Consider the following 20561-nt stretch of genomic DNA (forward strand, 5'->3'; position numbering starts at 1 on the left):
CTGACTACAACACCACTGCATATTTACACAAAATAAGTAGTCATGGAATAAGAAGGAAGGTTCTCTCGTAGATCAGTAACTGGTTAAAAGATAGAAAATAAAGAGTAGGAATAAATGGTTAGTTTTCACAGTGGAGAGAGTTAAAGAGCGGTGACACCCAAAGATCTGTACTGAGACCAGTGCTGTTCAACATCATCATAAATGATGCGGAAAATGAATAAACAATGAGGATGCTAAGTTTGCAGATGATACAAAATTACACAAGATAGTTAAGTCCAAAGCTGACTGTGAAGAGTTACAAAGGGATCTCACAAAACTGGGTGACTGGGCAACAAAATGGCAAATGAAATTCAATGTTGATAAATGCAAGGGAATGCATATTGGAAAACATAGTCCCAGCTATACATGCAAAACGATGGAGTCTAAATTAGCTGTTATCACTCAAGAAAGACATCTTGGAGTCATTGTGGATAGTTCTGTGGAAAATATCTGCTCAGTGTGCAGTTGCGGTAAAAAAGCTAACAGTATGTTAGGAATCCTTAGGAAAGGGATAGATAATAAGACCAAAAATATCATAATGCCACTATATAAATCCATGGTACTCTCAATTCCTACTCAAGATTCTACTGTTAATGCATCCCAGAACTGTATTAATTCTATTGGCCACAGCAGCACACCAGGAGCTCATGTTCAGCTTTTTATCCACCACGACACCAAATTTTTTCAAAGCACTGCTTTCCAGAACATAGTTCCCCATCCTGCATATATAGCCTACATTCTTTGTTCCTAGATGTATACATTTACATTTAGCTGTATGAAAATGCACATTGTTTGCTTGCATCCAGTTTACCAAGCAATCAAGATTGTGCTGCATTAGTGACCTGTTTTCTTCATTATTTAGAACTCCCCCAATTTTTGTGTCATCTGCAAACTTTATCAGTGATGATTTTGTTTTCTTCCTGGCAATATATAAAAATGCTAAATAGCATAGCACCAAAAACCGCTGAGGGACCTCACTGGAAACATACCTGCTCAGTGATGATTTCCCCATTTATGATGATATTTTCAGACCTATCAGTTAGCCAACTTTTAATTCATGTAATGTATGCCATGTTCACTTCATTTCATTCGAGTTTTTTAATCAAAATGTCATGTAGTACAAAGTCAATGTCATGCTTGGGGGTAGCTCTTGTAAAACATCCCCCAAAACTAACGACATATCCTCCATCAAATCCCTCCTTAAAACTCTCCTTTGCTGTGATGCCCACAAAAAAAAATTGCCAACAGTTAGGCTGCAAGGTAGGCTGAGACCACTGCTTATCGTGCTGACCAATGTTGTCTCATTGTTTCCTTGTACTCCTCTGATCTCTCTCTCTCTCGCTGTTGTCATTAGTCTTACATGTAGGTCGTAAGCTCTTTGTAGCAGGGGTTGTGTTTTTGTTCTTTGTTTGTACAGTAGTTCTCATAATGGGGTCTTCCTGGTCCATGACTAGCATCTAGGCATTATGATACTGCAAATAATAAATAACAATCTTGGACTAATGCTACTTATTTGAATTTATAGAACAGGCATGTGGAGCTCCTTGTCTCAGTCCATTCCTCTCATCGTGCTGCAGTCCGGCTCTTGTCACCTCCACTTTCTAATCAGGCAGCTTCTTCATGCTGGGGCCAGCAGGGGGATCATTGACAGCACGGGAAAGAGAGTCTCCCTGAGCTCGGTTCAAATGTCTGCATTTGGGCCTGTCACAGCAGCTCAGAGTTGCAATTGCATGGAAAGCCCTGTTTAGCCCCAGGCTAGAGCCTGTCCAGAGTAGATGTAACCTTTGGGAAATTTAGCTGCTTAAATCTAAGTTGTCTCTACTGAATATGGTCAAACTTGGTCAAATTTAGGCAGATTTTCACAGACACAACCAAAGGTACATCCCAGACACAAAGACTGCCTCTGCCGATTTCGAGTCCCTGCTCCAAAGCAAGTAAAGAAAATGTCACCAGAATTCTTTAATATGGGCAAAACAGTGCATCTCCCCACCCTCATTCTTGGAAATGGCTGAACCATTTTGGCTGAAACTTTCCAAAAACTTCAGCCTGAGGCAGAAGCCCAGCATAGAAAATTTAAACCCACATGGTTAAAGTTTGCCAAAATTTTCGAAGCAACTGAAAACAGGTCTTATAATGGGAAGTGTCAGATGACCTTACCAGCACTGCCTATAATTAAGAATGTTCTTCGGGATTGGAGTTGGGGGAAGGCAGTTTTTTCATTATATGTTTGTTTTTATGAGAGTTAGTGCCCAGTTTCTGGGTGAGATTCTCACTCTCTGCTCTGCCCTTGTACTGCACATGAAAGGGTCAGAGCAGTATAAATGGGCTGTAAAATTCCTGGATCCAGTCATGGGAGAATTTTCCTGATGTATAAACTGAGGAAGAGAGCTGCAACCTTTTAGAGGGTAGGTGGAGTTAGGATGTGTGTGTGTTAGGTGAAAGGCTGCAGAACATAGCACTGTAGAGCTTCTGGGTAGTGCTCTTGCATATGAAAAGCTGGAGACAGACTGCTAAAAGTTTGACACCCCTGAGTTGTGCTGTGGGCTGTTTTGGCTCCTGCAACAGTCCAGAATCAGGAAGGCACAAAGGTGACTTAAAGGTGCATTATTTCACTTTCCCCTGTGCTGCAAGTTCTCAGTATCTCACCCTCAGTTTTACTATGTAGGGAGAGACCCTCTAGATCTGTAATATCTAAGAAGGAGTTTTAAATGTGAGGTCTTAAACTTTCAGAATTTATATATTTTCTGAGGTGAAAGATGTCTTGGATATCGGTGGGACCATTCATGCCTTTTTCTGATCTTTTTTTCTTGATAGAATGTGGGGAAACCCTTATATGCCGTAGGGTCTATATATCATTCATGGACTCAGGAACAATTCAAAACACACAAGTGTGGATCTGTATGTGATAGCAAAATGACAAACTTGCTTTAAATATAGCAGGCACACAATTACTGTGGGCCCCCACAATCTGGTCTTTGTTTCTTCTGAACAGAGAGTCCTTAACAATTTTCATTAAAAATTCAGCTTTTAATTATAAAAGTCTACAGGTTCAAATAGAATTTTCTAATTGAAAACTAAGTTTGATAGTTTAAACTGCCACAAGGATTTATTTCTCCATAGACAGCATAATCCCAAGAGAGCAGTTTGCATTTCATGGCATCTGTGAACTGTGATGCTTTTAAAGTGATGGCACTGTACAGTATATGTTAAAATTATAATTTTTCCTTAATTGTCTCATTCCAATTCACCATGAAGAAGCATATGCTATGGATAGATGTTTCTCTTCTGCATAATTTTTGGTTGTAAATTTTCTATTTCAGATTCGTGATTCCAATTGTAACTATGAGGCCTTCATGAATGTTATTAAATTAAGTGACAATGTAGGGGAGCTGGAAGCAGTAAGAGATAAGGCTGGAGAAGAACTGCAGTATCTTCGATCCTTAGATACAGCAGGAGATGGTTAGTATTTTTACTTTTATGAAGAAGTAAAATAGGCTAAAGCTAACAGCAAGGGTTTTTTTTTCTATTGCGGGAAGAGTTAAAATGTGAACTCTTATTTTATTAAATAGTGTTAATTATGAGTGCTATTAAAAATGTTATGTGGAAGATTCAAACCTGAGTTTGATCTTATGTGCAAGATCAACGACTGATTGCCTCCATCTGTATTTCCCCTTTCTGTGCTGGCCATGGTGTCTAACAGTAATTGCATGTCTTGGTAGGTTTTGTTTTAATAAAATTAATCTTTTAATAAAAGTCAAATGATCCTGGTTGAAACCTGCCTGACTAGTTCTGACTTTCAATAGTGCTTCACCTATTAATTATGGATTACTCTCACTTTATTAAATAACTGAAAGTTATGTTGAGGAGGGAAGGAAAAAGAGACTTTTTAACTGCAATTTAGTTCTTCCAATAGAAATGAAATTGGAAAAAAAAGAAAAACTTCACTATAGATATTGACATTGATATCCAGTTTGGTAGGTGTCCTTACAGAAAGAACAAATCAAGAAAAACCCATAATGTGTACCTTTAAAAAAAAAAATATTTAAATTGATAATATACTTCAAATCAATTGCTTAATCACTAGTTTGTTTCTACTTCAGTCTTTTTTAGTCTTAGTTCATGTGATGTTTTGTTTTCAGATATCAATAATATAAAAAATCAAATCAACAGCTTATTATATGTTGTTAAAGTATGTGATTCAAGAATACAGAGGTTGCATTCAGGAAAAGTAAGTACTGTTTTTCTGTTAATACTCTTTCTGATGTATGTTTTAATTGTAAATGATGATGTGAAATTGTCTCTATCACTCTAGTTCATTAAGCAAAAAATGTGGCTGTAGCCCTTGAGTTTATACTGTTCAGTATATATACTGAATATATTGAGCTGTATACTAAGTAACTGTGTAGTTGAAGTTGCACCTTCATACTTCCAATATTGTATGGGAAATTCACCTACCAGAGCTTCTGTTAGAAAATGTTACCTAGTGCAATAGCTATTATGCTAAATATTACTATTGCATATTTCAATTATTTTCAAACATTTAAAAATCTTAGGTAGGAAAGAACTGAAGTAAGCTTTATAGCTGACTAATGAAGTTCAGAATTAAGAGAAAACAGGTTTCTCTGACATGGGTTCAGACTTCTGGGATTAGCTTCTCTATGTCATCTAGGAAGTTCATGCAGCAAGCAGCTCAGTCTGGAAACCTTTAGAGCAAGTCCCTGTTTTTCAGCTGTAGGAGTTCATAAAGTTGCTGTCTACTTATTGATAGTAATGCTCTCTTTTTAACTACAGTTGGTTGTTCAGAGTGCCAGTTATTTTGTTTAGACCTACCAATGGTATTTTGCACTGCTTGGAAGTGCTTGTGTGTCAAAAAGTCATTACTCTTTGTTGTTCTAATAGCGTTTCCAATTGCTATCCAGTCTCTAGCTCTACTTTTTGCGAAGTTTGAGAAGCTGCTTGCATTCTTACTTTAGCATATCTGACTTTGTCCAGTTTCTTGGGACACCATCAACTGAGCTTTCAGCCTGGATGTGGCATAAAGATTATGTGGTTTGTGCTTATTGTACAACATAGGGTGCTGGTCCAAGACTCGGACCCCTGGCACTACTGTAATGCAAACAAAAAAAATAACTAATGGATGTCAGATATCAATGCAGACAGATCTATATCATGTTATATATTGTGAAGTGATAATGAATTGACTACAGAATTTGAGGTGGTATCAGGTCATTTTTAAGATGGTTGTACTGATTTCTTTAGAAAATATTTCAGAAGATTGTGATGAACATTTTCTAATCTATGCACTTACTGGACTCTTGTGAGCAGTTAGGTTTAAAAGACTTGCCAACAGGAACTCTGTGGCAGGGGCAGGGATAGAGTCCAATTCCCCAGAGGGCACGAATCACCCATGCTGTAAACAAACGTTGTGAGTAGTTACATAAACAAAAATTGTGGGGATAGCAGTGATCCTCTAAACTACTGTTTTAAAAAAACAAACAAACCCCAAACAACTTCCTATAGTTCAAGTAAATCTGTTTACGTAATATAAACACTTCTTTGGTAGTAATTTAAAAAATATCAAAATAATACGGTAACTTATCAATGCTGTATCCTGTATTTTACAGGAAATAGATACTGTGAAATTGGCAGCAAACTTTGGAAAACTTTGCACAGTCCCTCTGGACAACATTCTGGTAGACAATGTTGCACTACAGTTTTTTATGGGTAAGGAAATGCTAACTTTAAAAATATATATGTTTTTCTGAGGTAAGAACATGCGTATGAGCTAATACACATTTGTCTCATGCCATAACTGTACATGATCTTTGTCAGAGGGAAATGAAACTTAGTCTTTGCATAATGAGTCTAGGTTAAACTGATATTCTAAACTTCATACTTTATGTTGTAGTCAGTTTGAAAGAGCTTTCAGACATAGTGATCTAGCTCCAAGACTGATTCAGTAAATGTTTGTAGTGATGTCACCTAAGTTTGTTTTGAAAGATTCTACCTGTCTAAGAGATTCTTTCCCTTTTAAGTAGGGAATATACTAGAACTGGTAATTTCTCTTAAATTGAACTGATTTTTTTAATTATGACCACATTGCTTCGTACTCTAGGTAGTCCTAATGAAGTCAATGAGACTACATCTGGTAGTATCCACTCTGTCTGAATTTGGAGGATTGCAGGACTTTAAGACTCCAAAAATGCCCTTTGTTTAAAAATGCTTTTTAAAAGCATTCAAATGTTAATATCTCTAAAATGTATTCATATGTAAGAATAGTGATCTGTCTGCCTTTAGATTATTGGATTCTGCAGTAAATCACAAAATTGATAGAGTGAAGTTCATTTACAAATTTCACATGTCAGTTTATTCAGTTGAGACCTGACATTTTCAAGGATTAAATAAAAGTTGAGACATCTCTGAAGTGACCCGGTTCTGCCCCAGGCTCAATTTTTTCTTGACTTCTACCATGCTGTACCCAGCTCTTTGTGGCTGCAATTCAGATGTGATGAGTTCATGTTTTAATATAAAACACAGCCCCAGTTTTAGACTTTCTTTCAGACTTAGCTGGTTGATAGTCTTCTGTGTATACTAATATTTTTTGGGGGAGGTGGCAGGAGGGAGGATGACGGTGGCTTTGCGAGTATTAATGTTATATTCTTATCCAAAACCAGAATCAAATCCTGAAGATTATTCCTAATTTAGTTAATGTTTCTGATTTAGTAGTTTTTTACATGAGGATGTGTGAGTTTTTAAGATGTGTTTTTTATCCTAACAGGTATAATTACAATAATGATAATTGATTTTGTAGATTACATGCAGCAGACTGGAGGCCAAGCACATCTCTTCTTCTGGATGACAGTGGAAGGGTACAGGGTTACAGCACAGCAGCAACTGGAGGTATTACTAAGCCGGCAGAGAGATGGAAAACATCAGATTAATCAAACCAAAGGCCTATTAAGAGCAGCTGCAGTTGGAATTTATGAGCAGTATTTATCAGAGAAGGTAGGAATATTGTCTTTTGAAATAATTTATTAAATTTTGAATTGGTAAGTATTTGTGAAATTTTATTTTAAAATAAACATACACTGCAGTGTCGGAACTCATAGTTGAGTTTAGAACAATTAGAAGGCGATAGCAGCTAACTTCCTGTGAAATAGATTTGGTGAAAAACTTGTTGCAAGAACACAGACGTTTTGCAGTTGATACCTGAAGTATTTCACTTGTATCAAGCTTAGGATAAGTAGTTCCTGCTAGCTGGTCTATAAAAGGACACTGGCATCAACACTGATGGCTGCCTGTCCTGTAAAATGCAATGCATATAAGATACTCAAATGTTGGTTGACACAGACAAAGAAAAACAAATTGAAAACCTAAGAAAGCAGCAGAGTCTCTTTCCAGGGAGGAGAGAAGGCTCATCTGTGGAGTAAAGCCTTCCATCTGTTCAAACCTACATTTTAAAAGTGGCCTCGCTTCCAAGTGAAGTGATTTGCTGTCCCTGTGTGACTATCTGTCTAAATATCCACGAGCCAGTTTGGCACAATTTTGACAGACACCACCTCAGGTCAGGTACTGTAAAAGTAACGTGATGCAGATTTGAATGTAAGAGAGACTTACCATAGTTATATTGGGAAACTTAACTGACATATTCATCTCAATATTCTGCTTCAGTATTGGCCCACTTCAGAGGCCAATTTCACTTCAGTGGTGCTCCACTTCAGGTGCCAGGCCCCTCTCAAGCCCTTGATCGGAGATTTACCATTAGCAGTATCTGTTTGGCCCTCGCAGGTGCTCTATACAACCTCATACTGTGTGCGTTCCAAGGGTCTACAGGACTGCATGGGCGAACTGCCCTAAGTTCCGTCTCTACCCCTCTACCTGAGATGGAGCTTTAGCGTTTCTGCCTCATGCATGTTTTGTAGTTGTTGTTTAGTTTGTTTAATGTTCTAGTTAGTGTTAATTGTTTTTAGTATAGAATTAGTTGTGGTAGGCTTCCGTGTTTTCCTTTCCTCCTTTTTTCTCCCCCATTTTTTTCTGGGGAGCTTATTTGGTCTGATGGGACATGCCTGGCTAAATACATTCCAAACACTAACTCTCTCGTCAGGTGGCAATCCTGATCAACAATAGCCACTCTGAGTGTATCCATTGTTTGGGGAAGTCCCATATCTCCCAAAAGTGTACCTTTTGCCTGGCTCTAAAATTTAGAGCTTGGAAGAATTGGGAGCCCAAACTGAAGCTGCTGCAGTATACGAGGTGCTGCCAGCCCTACACCCCCTCAGTTCCTTCTTTCCGCCCGTGATGGCTTGCTGGAACTAGCCTTGCTTTCAGCAAGTACTATTCCCCTTGTTTGGACGTGTTTGATATTCTAAGTTAGATAAGTAGTTAAGTGTTGTTAAGAGTAGTTAGAGATAAGGCAAGTCCCTGCGGGGACTTCGAGCGGCTGGGCTATGCCCCGGTTGCTGGGATTCAAGCCATGTGCCTCCTGTTGGAAGGCCTTCCTGCTCAGTGACCCCCATGACCGCTGCCTCAGGTGCTTGGGGGAAGCCCACAGAAAAGAGAAGTGTAAGATCTGCAGGGCTTTTAAACCGAGGACTCAAAAGGACTGAGAAATCCAGTTGAAAGCCCTGTTGATGGAGGGCAGTACTCTGCCTGGCGTCCTGGCCATCCCGCTCCACCTTGGTACCAAGCGTGACCTCGGTACAGAGCGCACTGCTGGCACCGGCCTCGACTCAGCACCATGCAACATCGCCGGCACCGAAGAGGAAGAAGCAGCATGCGGAGCATGGACACTCCCTTGCGCCGTTGGTACAGGCAGGGTTGAGTACGGAGAAATACCGGACCCGGCCCGTCGAGTGTTCTCTGGTGCCTGCATCTCTGGTCAGGGATCCTCCTCCGACTCCTGGGAGTGAGACAATGCCCCTACCAATGCTGTCGACACCGGAGGCTTTTCAGGTGGTTAGAGCCTTGTTGGTCGTGCCTACGCCACCTCCGCCCCCCTCCGCCAAGGAGAAGGGGCCAGTGTCATGGGGGAAACCTGTGTTGGGTCCCCCTGAATGGCGGTGGAGATCCCTGGTACGGGGAGAGAGATCTCCTGCTGGATGGTCTCCGAGGGTAGAGCAGAGCCGCTCCCCCAGTAGCCACTCCACGTCGTTGTCATCGAGCTGACCTGCTCCGGCACAGCATGCAGAGTCTCCCTTTTGGCGCCGATGTCGATCCCCGGCACTGGAGGCAGTGCATGCCAAGAGGCGGTACCGGTTGAGATCTGCCAGGCGGCATTCGGACAACTCATGTTCCAGATCCCCGCCACCGAGGAGTTCACCCGTACCTAGATGGCGAACCTAGACAGTTGCTGTCCGAGGACCCGGCACTGAGGAGTTCGCCTGCACCGAGACGGCGCGGAACCCAGTCACTGGAGGAAGACCCGGCACCGCGCATTCCACAATGTGGAACCAGGTCGCTGGAGTCCAACTCGGTACCGAGGAGTTGGCAGCGGTGCTGACCTCGGTCACCGAAGGTGTCTGCAGGGCCGCAAGGCAAGCGGAAGCGGAAATCATCGGTACCGAGATAACACTCCGGTACCTCTAGCTCTTTGGAATGCACCTATGTTTGTCGGCACTGCTCACGGCAACGGAGGCAGTCCTCATCATTCTTCAGGTCGGAGGCATCGAGAGGGTGGTCCCCGGCACGGAAGGGTGCCTGGGACTGAGGACTTACACGGCACTGCCGGTCCAGGGCCTCCGACTATGAGGATGACTCAGGGTCTCCTAAGGGGAACAGTTGTCGGGCGAACCGATGCCCCCACAAAGCATTACAGCCAGCCCCGGGGTGGCCCCAGGGACAATGGCCGCAACAATGGCCTTAGTGGGCCCCATGGGGTATCCAGGTGGGGTCGGGGCCCCAATCCATTATGTTGTTGGGGGTGAAGTCCGTTCCTCGGGCACAGGAGAAGGCCCATAGAAACCACTCCGAGGACGAGGAGATGGACCCCATGGAGGGACCCTCAGTGGGTGCAATCCTATGCCAGTAGGGGTGCACCCGCAGGACGCACCTCAGCAGTCTTCTTCCTCCTTACCTGACGAGGCAGTCTCCCGGGACCACTCAGCGCCACTGAAGAATTTCAGGGCGCACCAGGAGCTGCTCTAGAGGGTAGCCTCCAACTTGGGGCTGGAGGTGAAGGGGCTAAAAGAGGCTGAAGATACCCTCTTTAATGTGCTGGCGGCGGTTGCCCCAGCAAGCGTGGCGCTCCCAGTCCACGAAAGGGTCCTTAAGATTTTAAAGGCCCTGTGGCAAACTCCTTCCTTGGTCACCCCATGTCAAAGGTGGCCGAGAAAAAATATTACATTCCGGCCAAGGGGTTTGAGTATTTGTTCACTCACCTCACCCCAGGAACTCTGGTAGTAGATGTGGCTAACCAGCGAGACAGGCAAGGTCAGCCAGGGTCCTCTCCCAAGAACAAGGACAATAAGAAGCTGGACTTGTTTGGGAGAAAGGTTTATTCCACGGCAAGCCTGCAGTTCAGGATTGCCAACCTTCAAGCCCTCCTGGGCAGATATAATTTCAACCTGTGGGACTCCCTCAGGCGGTTCGCTGAGGACCTGCCCCAGGACCAGGCTGCAGACTTTAGCATCATCATGGAGGAAGGAACCACAATAGCTAGGGCAGCGCTCCAGACATTGTGTGATACTGCTGACTCGGCAGGCAGGGCCATAGCCTCCGCCATCTGTATGAGAAGGTGCTCGTGGCTGCAATCCGCGGGCCTGTCCCAGGAGGTGCAGCAGTCTATTCGGGACCTCCCCTTCGATGGGTCGGCCCTGTTCTCCGACCAGACCGATGCGAAGTTGCACGGTCTAAACGACTCCAGGGCCATGCTTCGCTCCCTGGGCCTTTACACACCCCAGTTTTCCACGCGTCAGTCATGGCTAGAGGCGCAGCAGCAGCCAAGGCCTCCGCCCAGCCCTTTTCAACTCTATAGGGATAGGAATAGGGGGTTTAGAAGAAGAAATCAGTACCATAGCTCGTCCTCAGCTCCTCAGCAGGGGCCCCCCAGGAGGTCAGGCAACCAGAGGAGGCAATATTGATGGTGCGCCCGAGGGTGTCGCCCTGACTGCTTTCCTGGATCTGCCCCGCCCCTTCCTGAACAGGTTAAGCCCCTTCTATTCCGAATGGGCAAAAATCACTTTGGACCGTTAGGTCCTTGGGATAGTCTCAGGGAGCTATGCCCTACAGTTTACATATTACACACACACCCCCCCCCCCTCCCCCAACAACTGTCCCTGTCCGTCCCTCTTCAGGGATCCCTCTCACGAGCAACTCCTCTTACAGGAGGTGGACACCCTCCTCAACTGGGAGCAGTGGAAATGGTCCCTCAAGGCAGAAGGGGGAAGGGGTTCTATTCGAGGTACTTCCTCATCGTGAAGGGGGGTCTAAGACCCATATTAGACCTGCGTCATCTAAACAAATATGTCAGACGACTCAGGTTTTGCATGGATTCCCTAGCCTCCATAATCCCTTCCCTGGATCCCGGAGACTGGTATGCTGCCCTCGACCTCAAGGACGCATACTTTCCTGTGTCCATCCTCCCCAGCCACAGGCGCTTCCTCCGTTTCACAGTGTCTGGCTCCCACTACCAGTTTACAGCCCTACCCTTTGGCCTATCTTTGGCTCCCAGGGTGTTCACCAAGTGCATGGCGGTAGTGCAGCCCACCTGAGACGAAAGGATGTGCAAATTTTTCCTTACCTGGATGATTGGCTGATCAGGGGCAGGTCCAGATCCCAAGTGCAGGAAAACGTGACCATCACTTGCTCCACATGCAGCAGGCTGGGACTGCTCATAAACTAGCAGAAGTCCACACTAACCCCCCATGCAATGCATAGAATTCATTGGGGCTACCCTGGACGCTTCCCAGGCCAGAGCCTTCCTGCCTCAGCCATGTTTAGAGGTGATGGTCTCTGTCATCTCCCAGCTGCACCGATGCCCAAGAACAACCGCCAGGCACTGCCTACAGCTGTTAGGCCACATGGCGGCCTGCACGTACGCAGTGAGACTAGTTCGCCTGAGGCTCAGATCGCTTCAGGCGTGGTTGACCTCGGAATATGTGCTGAGCAGACACCCACTGGATTGGGTGGTCAGTTTCGCCCGCCCGTCCTAGCCTCCCTAGATTGGTGGAGGTCTCCCAGGGCAGTGTTGAAGGGCGTTCCATTCAGGGAACTGGTCCTGTCGGTCACCCTAATCTCTGACACCTCGGATGTGGGATGAAGAGCTCACATCAGCGCCAACCTAACCATTCAGGGGCTCTGGTCGGGGAAGGAGAGGCGCCTGCACATCAACGTGAAGGAGCTGAGGGCCATTCGCCTGGCGTGCAAGGTGTTCCTTTGATTCCTGACAGGCAGAGTTGTGCAGGTGCTGACAGACAACACCGTAGCCATGTTTTACATAAACAGGCAGGAGGGAGCGCGCTTCTCAGCCCTCTGCGAGGAAGCTATCCATTTGTGGGACCTTGCCGTGACGCACGACTTCCACTTGACTGCCTCTCACCTCCTGGGAGTGAGGAATGAAGAGGTGAGTCACCTCAGCAGGTCGATTTTACCCCGCCATAACTGGTCATTGCACCCAGAGGTGGTGGCTTTGATATTCCAGATGTTCCCCAACTGGACCTATTCACATTGGCCTGGAACACGAAGTGTTTGAGATTCTGCTCGCTCCGGGGTTGCAAGACTGGGTCGATTTCCAACGTATTTCTCATGGACTGGACGTGGGGACCCTCATGTATGTGTTTCTTCCCATTCCGCTCCTACCCCAGGTCCTCCTGAAAGTAAAGAGGGACAGGGCGAACATTATGCTCATCGCTCCAGCCTGGCTGAGACAGCAGTGGTTCAGCATGCTGCTTGACCTTTCGATTGCCCCACCCCTTGAGCTCCCGAGGCGACACGACCTTCTATCCCAGGACACGGTCGTCTCCCTCTTCTTCCCTGTGAGGATACAGCTCGGGAGTCATGTGAAGTGGAGCACCCATACGTATGCTACTTGAAGAAGAAAAGATTACTGTCCTTGTACAATAACTGGTTCTTTGAGATGATTGACCTATGGGTGCTCAACAACCCAACCTCCTTCCCATCTACTTTGGACTGTTCTTGTTGGACATTCGGATAGAGAAGGAACTGAGGGTAGTTCATCCACACAGCCCTATATCCCTCAGAATGCAGCAAGAAGTTGTATAGAGCACATGTGTGGGTTGAGCAGGCACTGCTAACAGAAAATGTCCAATCAAGGGTTCGAGAGGCACATGCACCTAAAGTGGGGCACCCATGGGAGGGGGGGTATCTTGAACATATCTCGAAGAACCAATTAGTGCACAAGGTGATTAACCTCTTCCACTCTGCTCATAAAATTCACTGACAATGTCCTCCACAGATGTCTTCAACAAATTACTGTCCAAATCTCTTGTGTAATGTTTCTTTATCAGCGTATTTTTTCCATCAGTTTCATAATGAGTCTTTCACTTCTGGTTACTTGTTTTCAATACTAGCCAGGTTGGTGGTGACCAGAAATTTTTGCCTTTTGGAACTGATTTGGTGGGCTATATGGATTAGTATTTTTAGTCCAGCTTGGATATACACCGAAAAAACCCCTCTGTCATAGTTAGAACCGTTCTTGGCAGTCTATGTAGAAATCAATGATTGAATTGACTCAGAGACTGTTAGTCTTTCCCCTGCGTCCCTTCAGGGGTGAGGCACATTTTCCCTGTGGGATATATTTATATTCTTTAAAAAATGTATATTCTTGTTGACCATGTTGTATAATAATTATTAATACTACTTCAGTTTTCTGTAAAACCCAACTGGGATATTTCACAAACAGCAAATTCACTTCAAAAACATGAAAACAAATATTTTAATTGTTTTTAAATTATGCCTTACTTATAATTTAATTTTTATTAAAACAGCTTTAAAGCATTCACATGTATTCTTGAGGTGATTCTCCACATTTAATACTGGATAATATTTCAGAAAATTTCAAGAAACAAAAATGAAGATATTGAGAGTTAATTTGAACAGTCTGTTCTCTCCTTGATTCATATAACTCTTATTAACTTTGAATAGCAGTTGTATGCATGTATCGAGTAAATGCCAAGGGGCATTTTTAGGTTTGATTTCAGTAACTGTTGCAGAGTCATTATTTTGTGTTTCTTATTTATAGCCCTATTTTGTCTCGAGTATTAAGGCTGGGGATTAATTTTTTCAAATGGAGTATTTATTTTTTTTGAAGTTAAACAATGCACACATTGATTTAGATCTCTGTGACAGGCATCTCCAAGAGTTAATATTGATGACTCCTTGGTAGCAAAACTGGCAGAAACATTGAACCATGAGGACCCAACACCTGAAATCTTTGATGACATTCAGAGAAAGGTATAACATATTCACTTTTTACTTAATAGGACTTGTTGAGACTCATAACAAGGTGGATTTTAAAATCAAAATAATTTAAATCGCTGACTTTAATCATGATTTAAATCACAAGCAGGAATACTTGATTTAAATGGTTGGTGTTAATCATGTTTTGTATTTGTACTTTTTAGTTATTTTCCTTTAAAAAAAAAAAAAAAAAAAAAACCAAACTTGATTCTTGTTGAAAGTAACCATTAAAACATGTGGACTTGCAATTTAACACAGCCTTTACACTATATTTGGTGGTAGTAACCAGGAAGATACACTATAACTATACTCATTTATTTAAGCAGCTATATAAGCTTGGCTTACATTTATTCAAATTTTTAATTTTTACTTTTTTATCGTGTTAGAAAATGCTGGATAATGCATTTTTATTAATAAATTGATTTTTTTTTCCCTGTGATTTTTGTCAAAACGGCATTTTGATTTGTTGAATTAAATAAAATTGCCTTAAATATGCTGGGTGCATAAAACTTTAACAAAAACTGACACATAAAAGGAAGTATTATTTACAGTTAGTGAATTGAACTGATTGTTTCTGGTCACCATGTTCTTCAAGATTTTAGAATTAGTAGATCTCCTTTCACAGCTAGTGTTCATTCATAAAATGGCAGAGAAAAACAAGTCTTCCTGCTTTTTCAAATTCCAGTTGGCTTCTTAACTTTGAATAAATTAGTCATTGAACTGAAGTAGCTGAATAATCTGAAATGAAGAAAATATTCTTTCTGCTCCTGCAGAAGAAGCTACTGCTGTCAAAAGCTGTTTTAGCACTTCATTAAATGCTGATTCCAGGTGCTTAGCCAGGGACTTCCACCAGTTCAGGGGTTTGACTTTCCTTAAAACTGGCAAACGTAGTGCTTAATATTATTTTTTATATTTAATTTAAATAATTTTAATATATTACAATAAATTTAATATAGGCTGTCAACTTCAAATTTAATTTTGAATAAATGTATTTGATTATATAAAGCTGTATTTAATTTAAATAAAAAACCTATTTAAATAAAAAAAAATTAAATCATTGATGTTTATCTATCCCCCCATTCTACAGGATTTATTGGCAACAACCAAACTTTTTTCTTCAATTTTTATTAAAAAAATGAAAGGCACTCCAAAGTGTGTCAGCTTCAAATTAGTCATCCAATGCTGTTCTTACAGTTCTAGTACACAAGCGTCATAACTGGTTCATTGTTTTAAAAGCAGGTAGGGGGGAATGTACATATGACAGCATTTTTTGGGCATTGTTATAATTAGGGTGGTATTGATATCTCTGAGTTAGTCCTGGTTTAGGAAAGCATTCTTATGCAGGACCACATTTAAATGTGTTTAAGTCCCACTACTTTTGATAATATCAGGGTAAGGGTGGGTGAGTAGATTGTTTTGCCTGTGCTTGGAAATTTAGGCAAATTTTTTTTTTTTTTTTTTTTTTTTTTTTTTTTTTTGCAAGAATGTCTAAAATCTACATTTATTGCTATTGCAATGGATAACTTCAAGAAATACTGTTAAAATATTAAGGAGCTATTATGAGATGTGAAAAGGTTAACTGCGCTTCCGTAAACAAGGGGGAAAAAATTATATACACACACACACACAACATATTTTAATCTTTGTTCTGGTAAACCAGATATTGTCTGAGAAGATATTCTCTATACTTTCAAAGGGAAATATTACTAGAACCAGTAATATCAAACCTTGTTTTAAAAGTAAGTATATTAACTGTGCTTCGTGTGAACCAAAGCATTTGTATAATACAGCAACAGGGTTTAAAGAAACTCCAAAATAGGGAGTGTGTGTGAGAGAGATATGGTGTGCACATAAACAATTTGTCGAGTAGAATTTAATAAAACTTTTGCATATTTAGAAACTTACGTTGACTATTAGCTTTGGTAATCTTGGTATTTTAATTCAATAAGGTGTATGAATTGATGCTGCGGGATGAAAGATTTTACCCTTCATTCAAACAAAATGCACTGTATGTGCGCATGTTAGCCGAGCTGGATATGCTGAAGGATCCTAGTTTCAGAGGATCCGATGATGGGGAAGGAGGTGAGGTCATGAACTATAGCTTTTCTCTTTTAGCTTTGTATTCCCACTTAAATATTAAGCAGTCATGCAACCAGAATTTTCAGTCTGACTTTTCAAATCATAAATGAATATTGATTTGCTGTATCACCTTCCCATGTTCTATCCTGCTATGTTCTCTTATATGTGGATTTCTGAGTTACACATTTTATTTAACTTTTTATTAACTGATGTTAAACAGTATTTAGATTAATTTTATTAAATTAAATGTATACAATATATCACAGATGACAAACTTATAGATACATTGTAATCCAGTTATTGGTATGTATTTAAATAGCTAACTTTATAACTGATTATTGTGATGAACTCAAGCTTGAGATTTTACATTAGGATTCCTGGTGTCGCTGACTTTCTATAAAGCTGGATGAAGGCTTGCCCACAAGAGTCACGAGATAAAATAAATATCTAACTTTAACTCAGGTTTTCTCCAAATACATTGCATGTCGGGGCAGTGATGAAGTTTGCCAACTCACTTTCAAATGTAATCAGCCTCTACAGTGATATCATTGTGTCCTGACATATTAAGCTATATGGTTCATTTTATGAAAATGTAAACACTGTGCATGAGTACACGTGTGTGTACTACTTATTTGTGTGTATAAAATGTGTTGTGTTATGAAAATGCATGAGATGTGGAGTTTTCTGAAAACTCTCTAAAAATTTAAATTTAAAAATTTAAAAATCTATAGCCACTTCTAAACAGGAAATGCTATATTCCAATGAGGAATAAAGCTCCTAACTCAATAACTAGTTAAAAACTTTCCCTTTTAGTATCAGATCATTGTTCCTCATTTCTGTATTATCTGGTCTGGGAATAGTTCCCTTTTTTATTTTATATTTTTATCTCAGACTATGATCCTATTTCCTGAGTTGTCTTTTTCTTGATTATACAAATTTAGCCCCATGTTTCTCTTATGACTTACATAAAGTGATACAGGGTTTGAGGATAACCAAACTTACTGCATCACGTTTTAACCTCATTGATATAATGGAGGATTTTGCTACAGTGAAAAAATAATTTAGTTGCTAAAATGTATGTACATATACACAAAGTATAGAAACAGCTGAAGACGAAAGATGTAAATTGTGTACTTTTCTGCCCTCTAGTGGTGTTTTGTAGCAAAAGCTCTCAATTTATTCTATACAAGAATAAACAGAAGATGAGATCTACTTGATCTCATTTATACTTCTGCCAAAATAGTTTTTCACTAGAGTATATTCTCCAGTGTTTGTCCAGTTTTAAATAGCAAAGTTCACGTGGTTTTCCCCTTGTCTTTGAGAAGGTTATGTCAATCAAACACAACCCAGGGATATTCAGCCAACTTCTTTTCTTTCATTCCCAAATAATTTGACATACCCTTTACATCTACCCATTCTTCAATTTGTCAACATTTCTCTATTATTGAAATGTTCCATGAATGAATGTAGTATTCTAGGTGCTGTCTCACCAATGCAATATATAAACAAGGAACAATGTTATCTCCAAATTTGATATTGGATGCAGTTTTGCTAGCATATTATACTATTTATTTAGATATTTCTCATTATGTTGTATTAATAAATGATAAATAAATTAATAAATGGGATGATATAGCTGAGGTTAGTCCTGCTTTGAGCAGGGGGTTGGACTAGATGACCTCCTGAGGTCCCTTCCAACTCTAATATTCTATGATTCTATGATTCTATGAATAAAAAATTAATGATAACAATTTTATTACCACACCTTAGTTTCATTAGTGAGAGAAATTTGACAATACCCTTTTTATATTTTTTCTATGGTTCCAGATTAAAATGCCTTATTTTAAAATCTTTGTTGTAAGCTATATAATGATGAGTAGATTACAGAAATTCCCTTTAACTGATGTTCTGTTATTCATTAAATCACATTCCATATTTAGTTTTTGCTGCTAGCAGACTGTTTGTCCAGATATTTCATAATGAAAGCCAATTCATGGCTTTCTCGCAGTACAAACTAGGTGGCTTTTTTGACCTAATATGATGAGGCAAGAATAATAGTAAAGAAGAGCTAACATTTCTTTGCAGACATTAGTGTGCAACTTTTTGTGCATATGCTAGCCCCAAACAAAAAACTTTGTTGATGGGATGTGCATTGAGGAACTTTAAGCAAACACAATCTTTACATCAAGTAAAAAGCAAGTTAATGCAACTTTCAAACATATCATAACAACGAAATATCATACAAGTCCAAGTGCATTTGGGTATTTACCTCCATGATATAATTGTTTGCACTTTTGACATATACATAACAACAAATGCACATGCCAAATGAGAGGGTGTGATGGTGGGTGCGGGGAGAGAGGATGGCAGGTAAGTGAGGAATGGGGAAATTGGACTTAATATATGGAGTGGGAGAAGTGGAGCTTTATATTAGTGACAGGTAAAGGAGCAAAGGGGAGCAGTCCACCTAGGGGCCCCCCATCTACACTACAAACTTACATCGATATAACTATATTGCTGAAGGGTATGAAAAATCCCTGCATGGTGCAGTTATACTGATCTAGCCCCCGATGTAGACAGAGTTATGTCAACTGGAGGGCTTTCCCCATAGACATAGCTGTTGCCGCTCGCGGAGATGGATTAACTGCGCCGACGGGAGACGCTCTCATATCAGCACAGTAGCATCTTTAATGAAGTGCTAAAGCGGGGCAGCTGTGCTGCTGCAGCACTGTTAGTGTAGACCTGCCCTGAGGAGCTACAGGATATTTGAGTGGAGTTTCTCTCTGCATCTCCATCCTAGACCCCCTCTTCGTACCCTACTTCTCCCCCTATAAACCTCAGCTTCCCTCTCCTTCCTACGCCTGCTGGTACCTTCCTCTGCTGCTATATGGTATGCCTGGGGAGTTGACGTGGGTTTGTGAGCATATGGGAGGATGGGAGGTCGGATGGAACAGGTCAGGAAAATTGGGGACTTAAAGAGGTAGCCTTATCCCTTAGCGCCAAGTTGCTGTTGCTCAAAAGGCTGCCGAGCCCTGTTTCCTTGCTCTGTGCTGTCCTTTTAGGAATTATGACCTAATGGATAGGAGATTGGACTAGGACTTGTGAGACCAAGATTTGGCTCAATCAGACTTCCTTTTGAGACCTTGGGGAAGTCACTGAGGGCTTGACTTCACAAACAATTAGTGTGTGAGAAACTAGTGTGTTAATTTACCATGTACTAGCCTGCTGCTATTTGATCTACTCCCATTTCAAATGGAACTTTTAATGTGTAGTTAGCATGGACAGTTAGCATGCAGCAGACCTAGTGCAAGGTCATTTTACACCACAGCTTGTTATGCACTAAATATTTGTAGAGACATGCCTTTAGTCTTACTCACCCAGTGGGACCCTGATCGTCAGTTTCCCATCTGCAAAATAAGAGGAATACCTTCCTATCTCACAATGCTGTTGTGAGGATAATGTCCATTAATGCTTGCAAGGCCCTCAGGTACTACAGTAATAAGGACTGGATAAAAACCTGAGTAGACACACCAGCACCAGAGAAGTAGTCAGTCAATTTCTTTCCCTCTGCACCCAAGTCTTCAGTATGGTGGTGCTGCTGCCTAGTGCTTCTTGGAGTTGCAACAGCAGCAATGAGTACTGCTTCTGTTGCTCCTTATCCACAGGTCCCACAAAAACTTCCCATATCTCATGCTCCTTAGTATCTCTGCTGAGTAGAACTGGTAGTGTCATAGAATGGAAGTAGCCACCAGAATGCTGACTTTTCCTTGAAATCAGATTGGTTATAACAAACAAGGGAATGATTCTTTGTGTTTAAATTTTAAAAGCTGCCTGGATTTGATGTGTGATAGGATGGAGTATGGAATATTTGGAGACTAGTGATTGATTCTTCAGCTGGAAGGGGCCAAGAAGTGGTTTTTATGCAAATTAGTAAACATTTGAAAAAAGAAAGGTAACTCTGTTGTCCCGAGCAAAGTTAGTATGTCATATTTGGAGACTAAATTCAATAGTTAATGTAAACTATATAG

The 20561-nt window shown here is 41.3% G+C and overlaps 1 protein-coding gene across 1 annotated transcript in view; it reads left to right on the plus strand.

Annotated features, from left to right (window-relative positions):
* The window catches only part of SNX13 (sorting nexin 13), a 135092-nt gene that overhangs the window by 64173 nt on the left and 50358 nt on the right, over nt 1–20561 (plus strand). The window contains exons 10-15 of the mRNA XM_067562103.1: nt 3360–3498; nt 4179–4267; nt 5664–5763; nt 6851–7044; nt 14344–14448; nt 16404–16536. Of these exons, the coding sequence (XP_067418204.1) occupies nt 3360–3498; nt 4179–4267; nt 5664–5763; nt 6851–7044; nt 14344–14448; nt 16404–16536 (760 nt within the window). The remainder of the gene's footprint in view (nt 1–3359; nt 3499–4178; nt 4268–5663; nt 5764–6850; nt 7045–14343; nt 14449–16403; nt 16537–20561) is intronic.

The sequence above is a fragment of the Emydura macquarii genome, unplaced genomic scaffold, assembly GCF_026122565.2.
Source record: "Emydura macquarii macquarii isolate MOO-44397 ecotype Brisbane River unplaced genomic scaffold, CSIRO-AGI_Emac_v2 contig_2422, whole genome shotgun sequence".
Lineage (NCBI taxonomy): Eukaryota > Metazoa > Chordata > Testudines > Chelidae > Emydura > Emydura macquarii.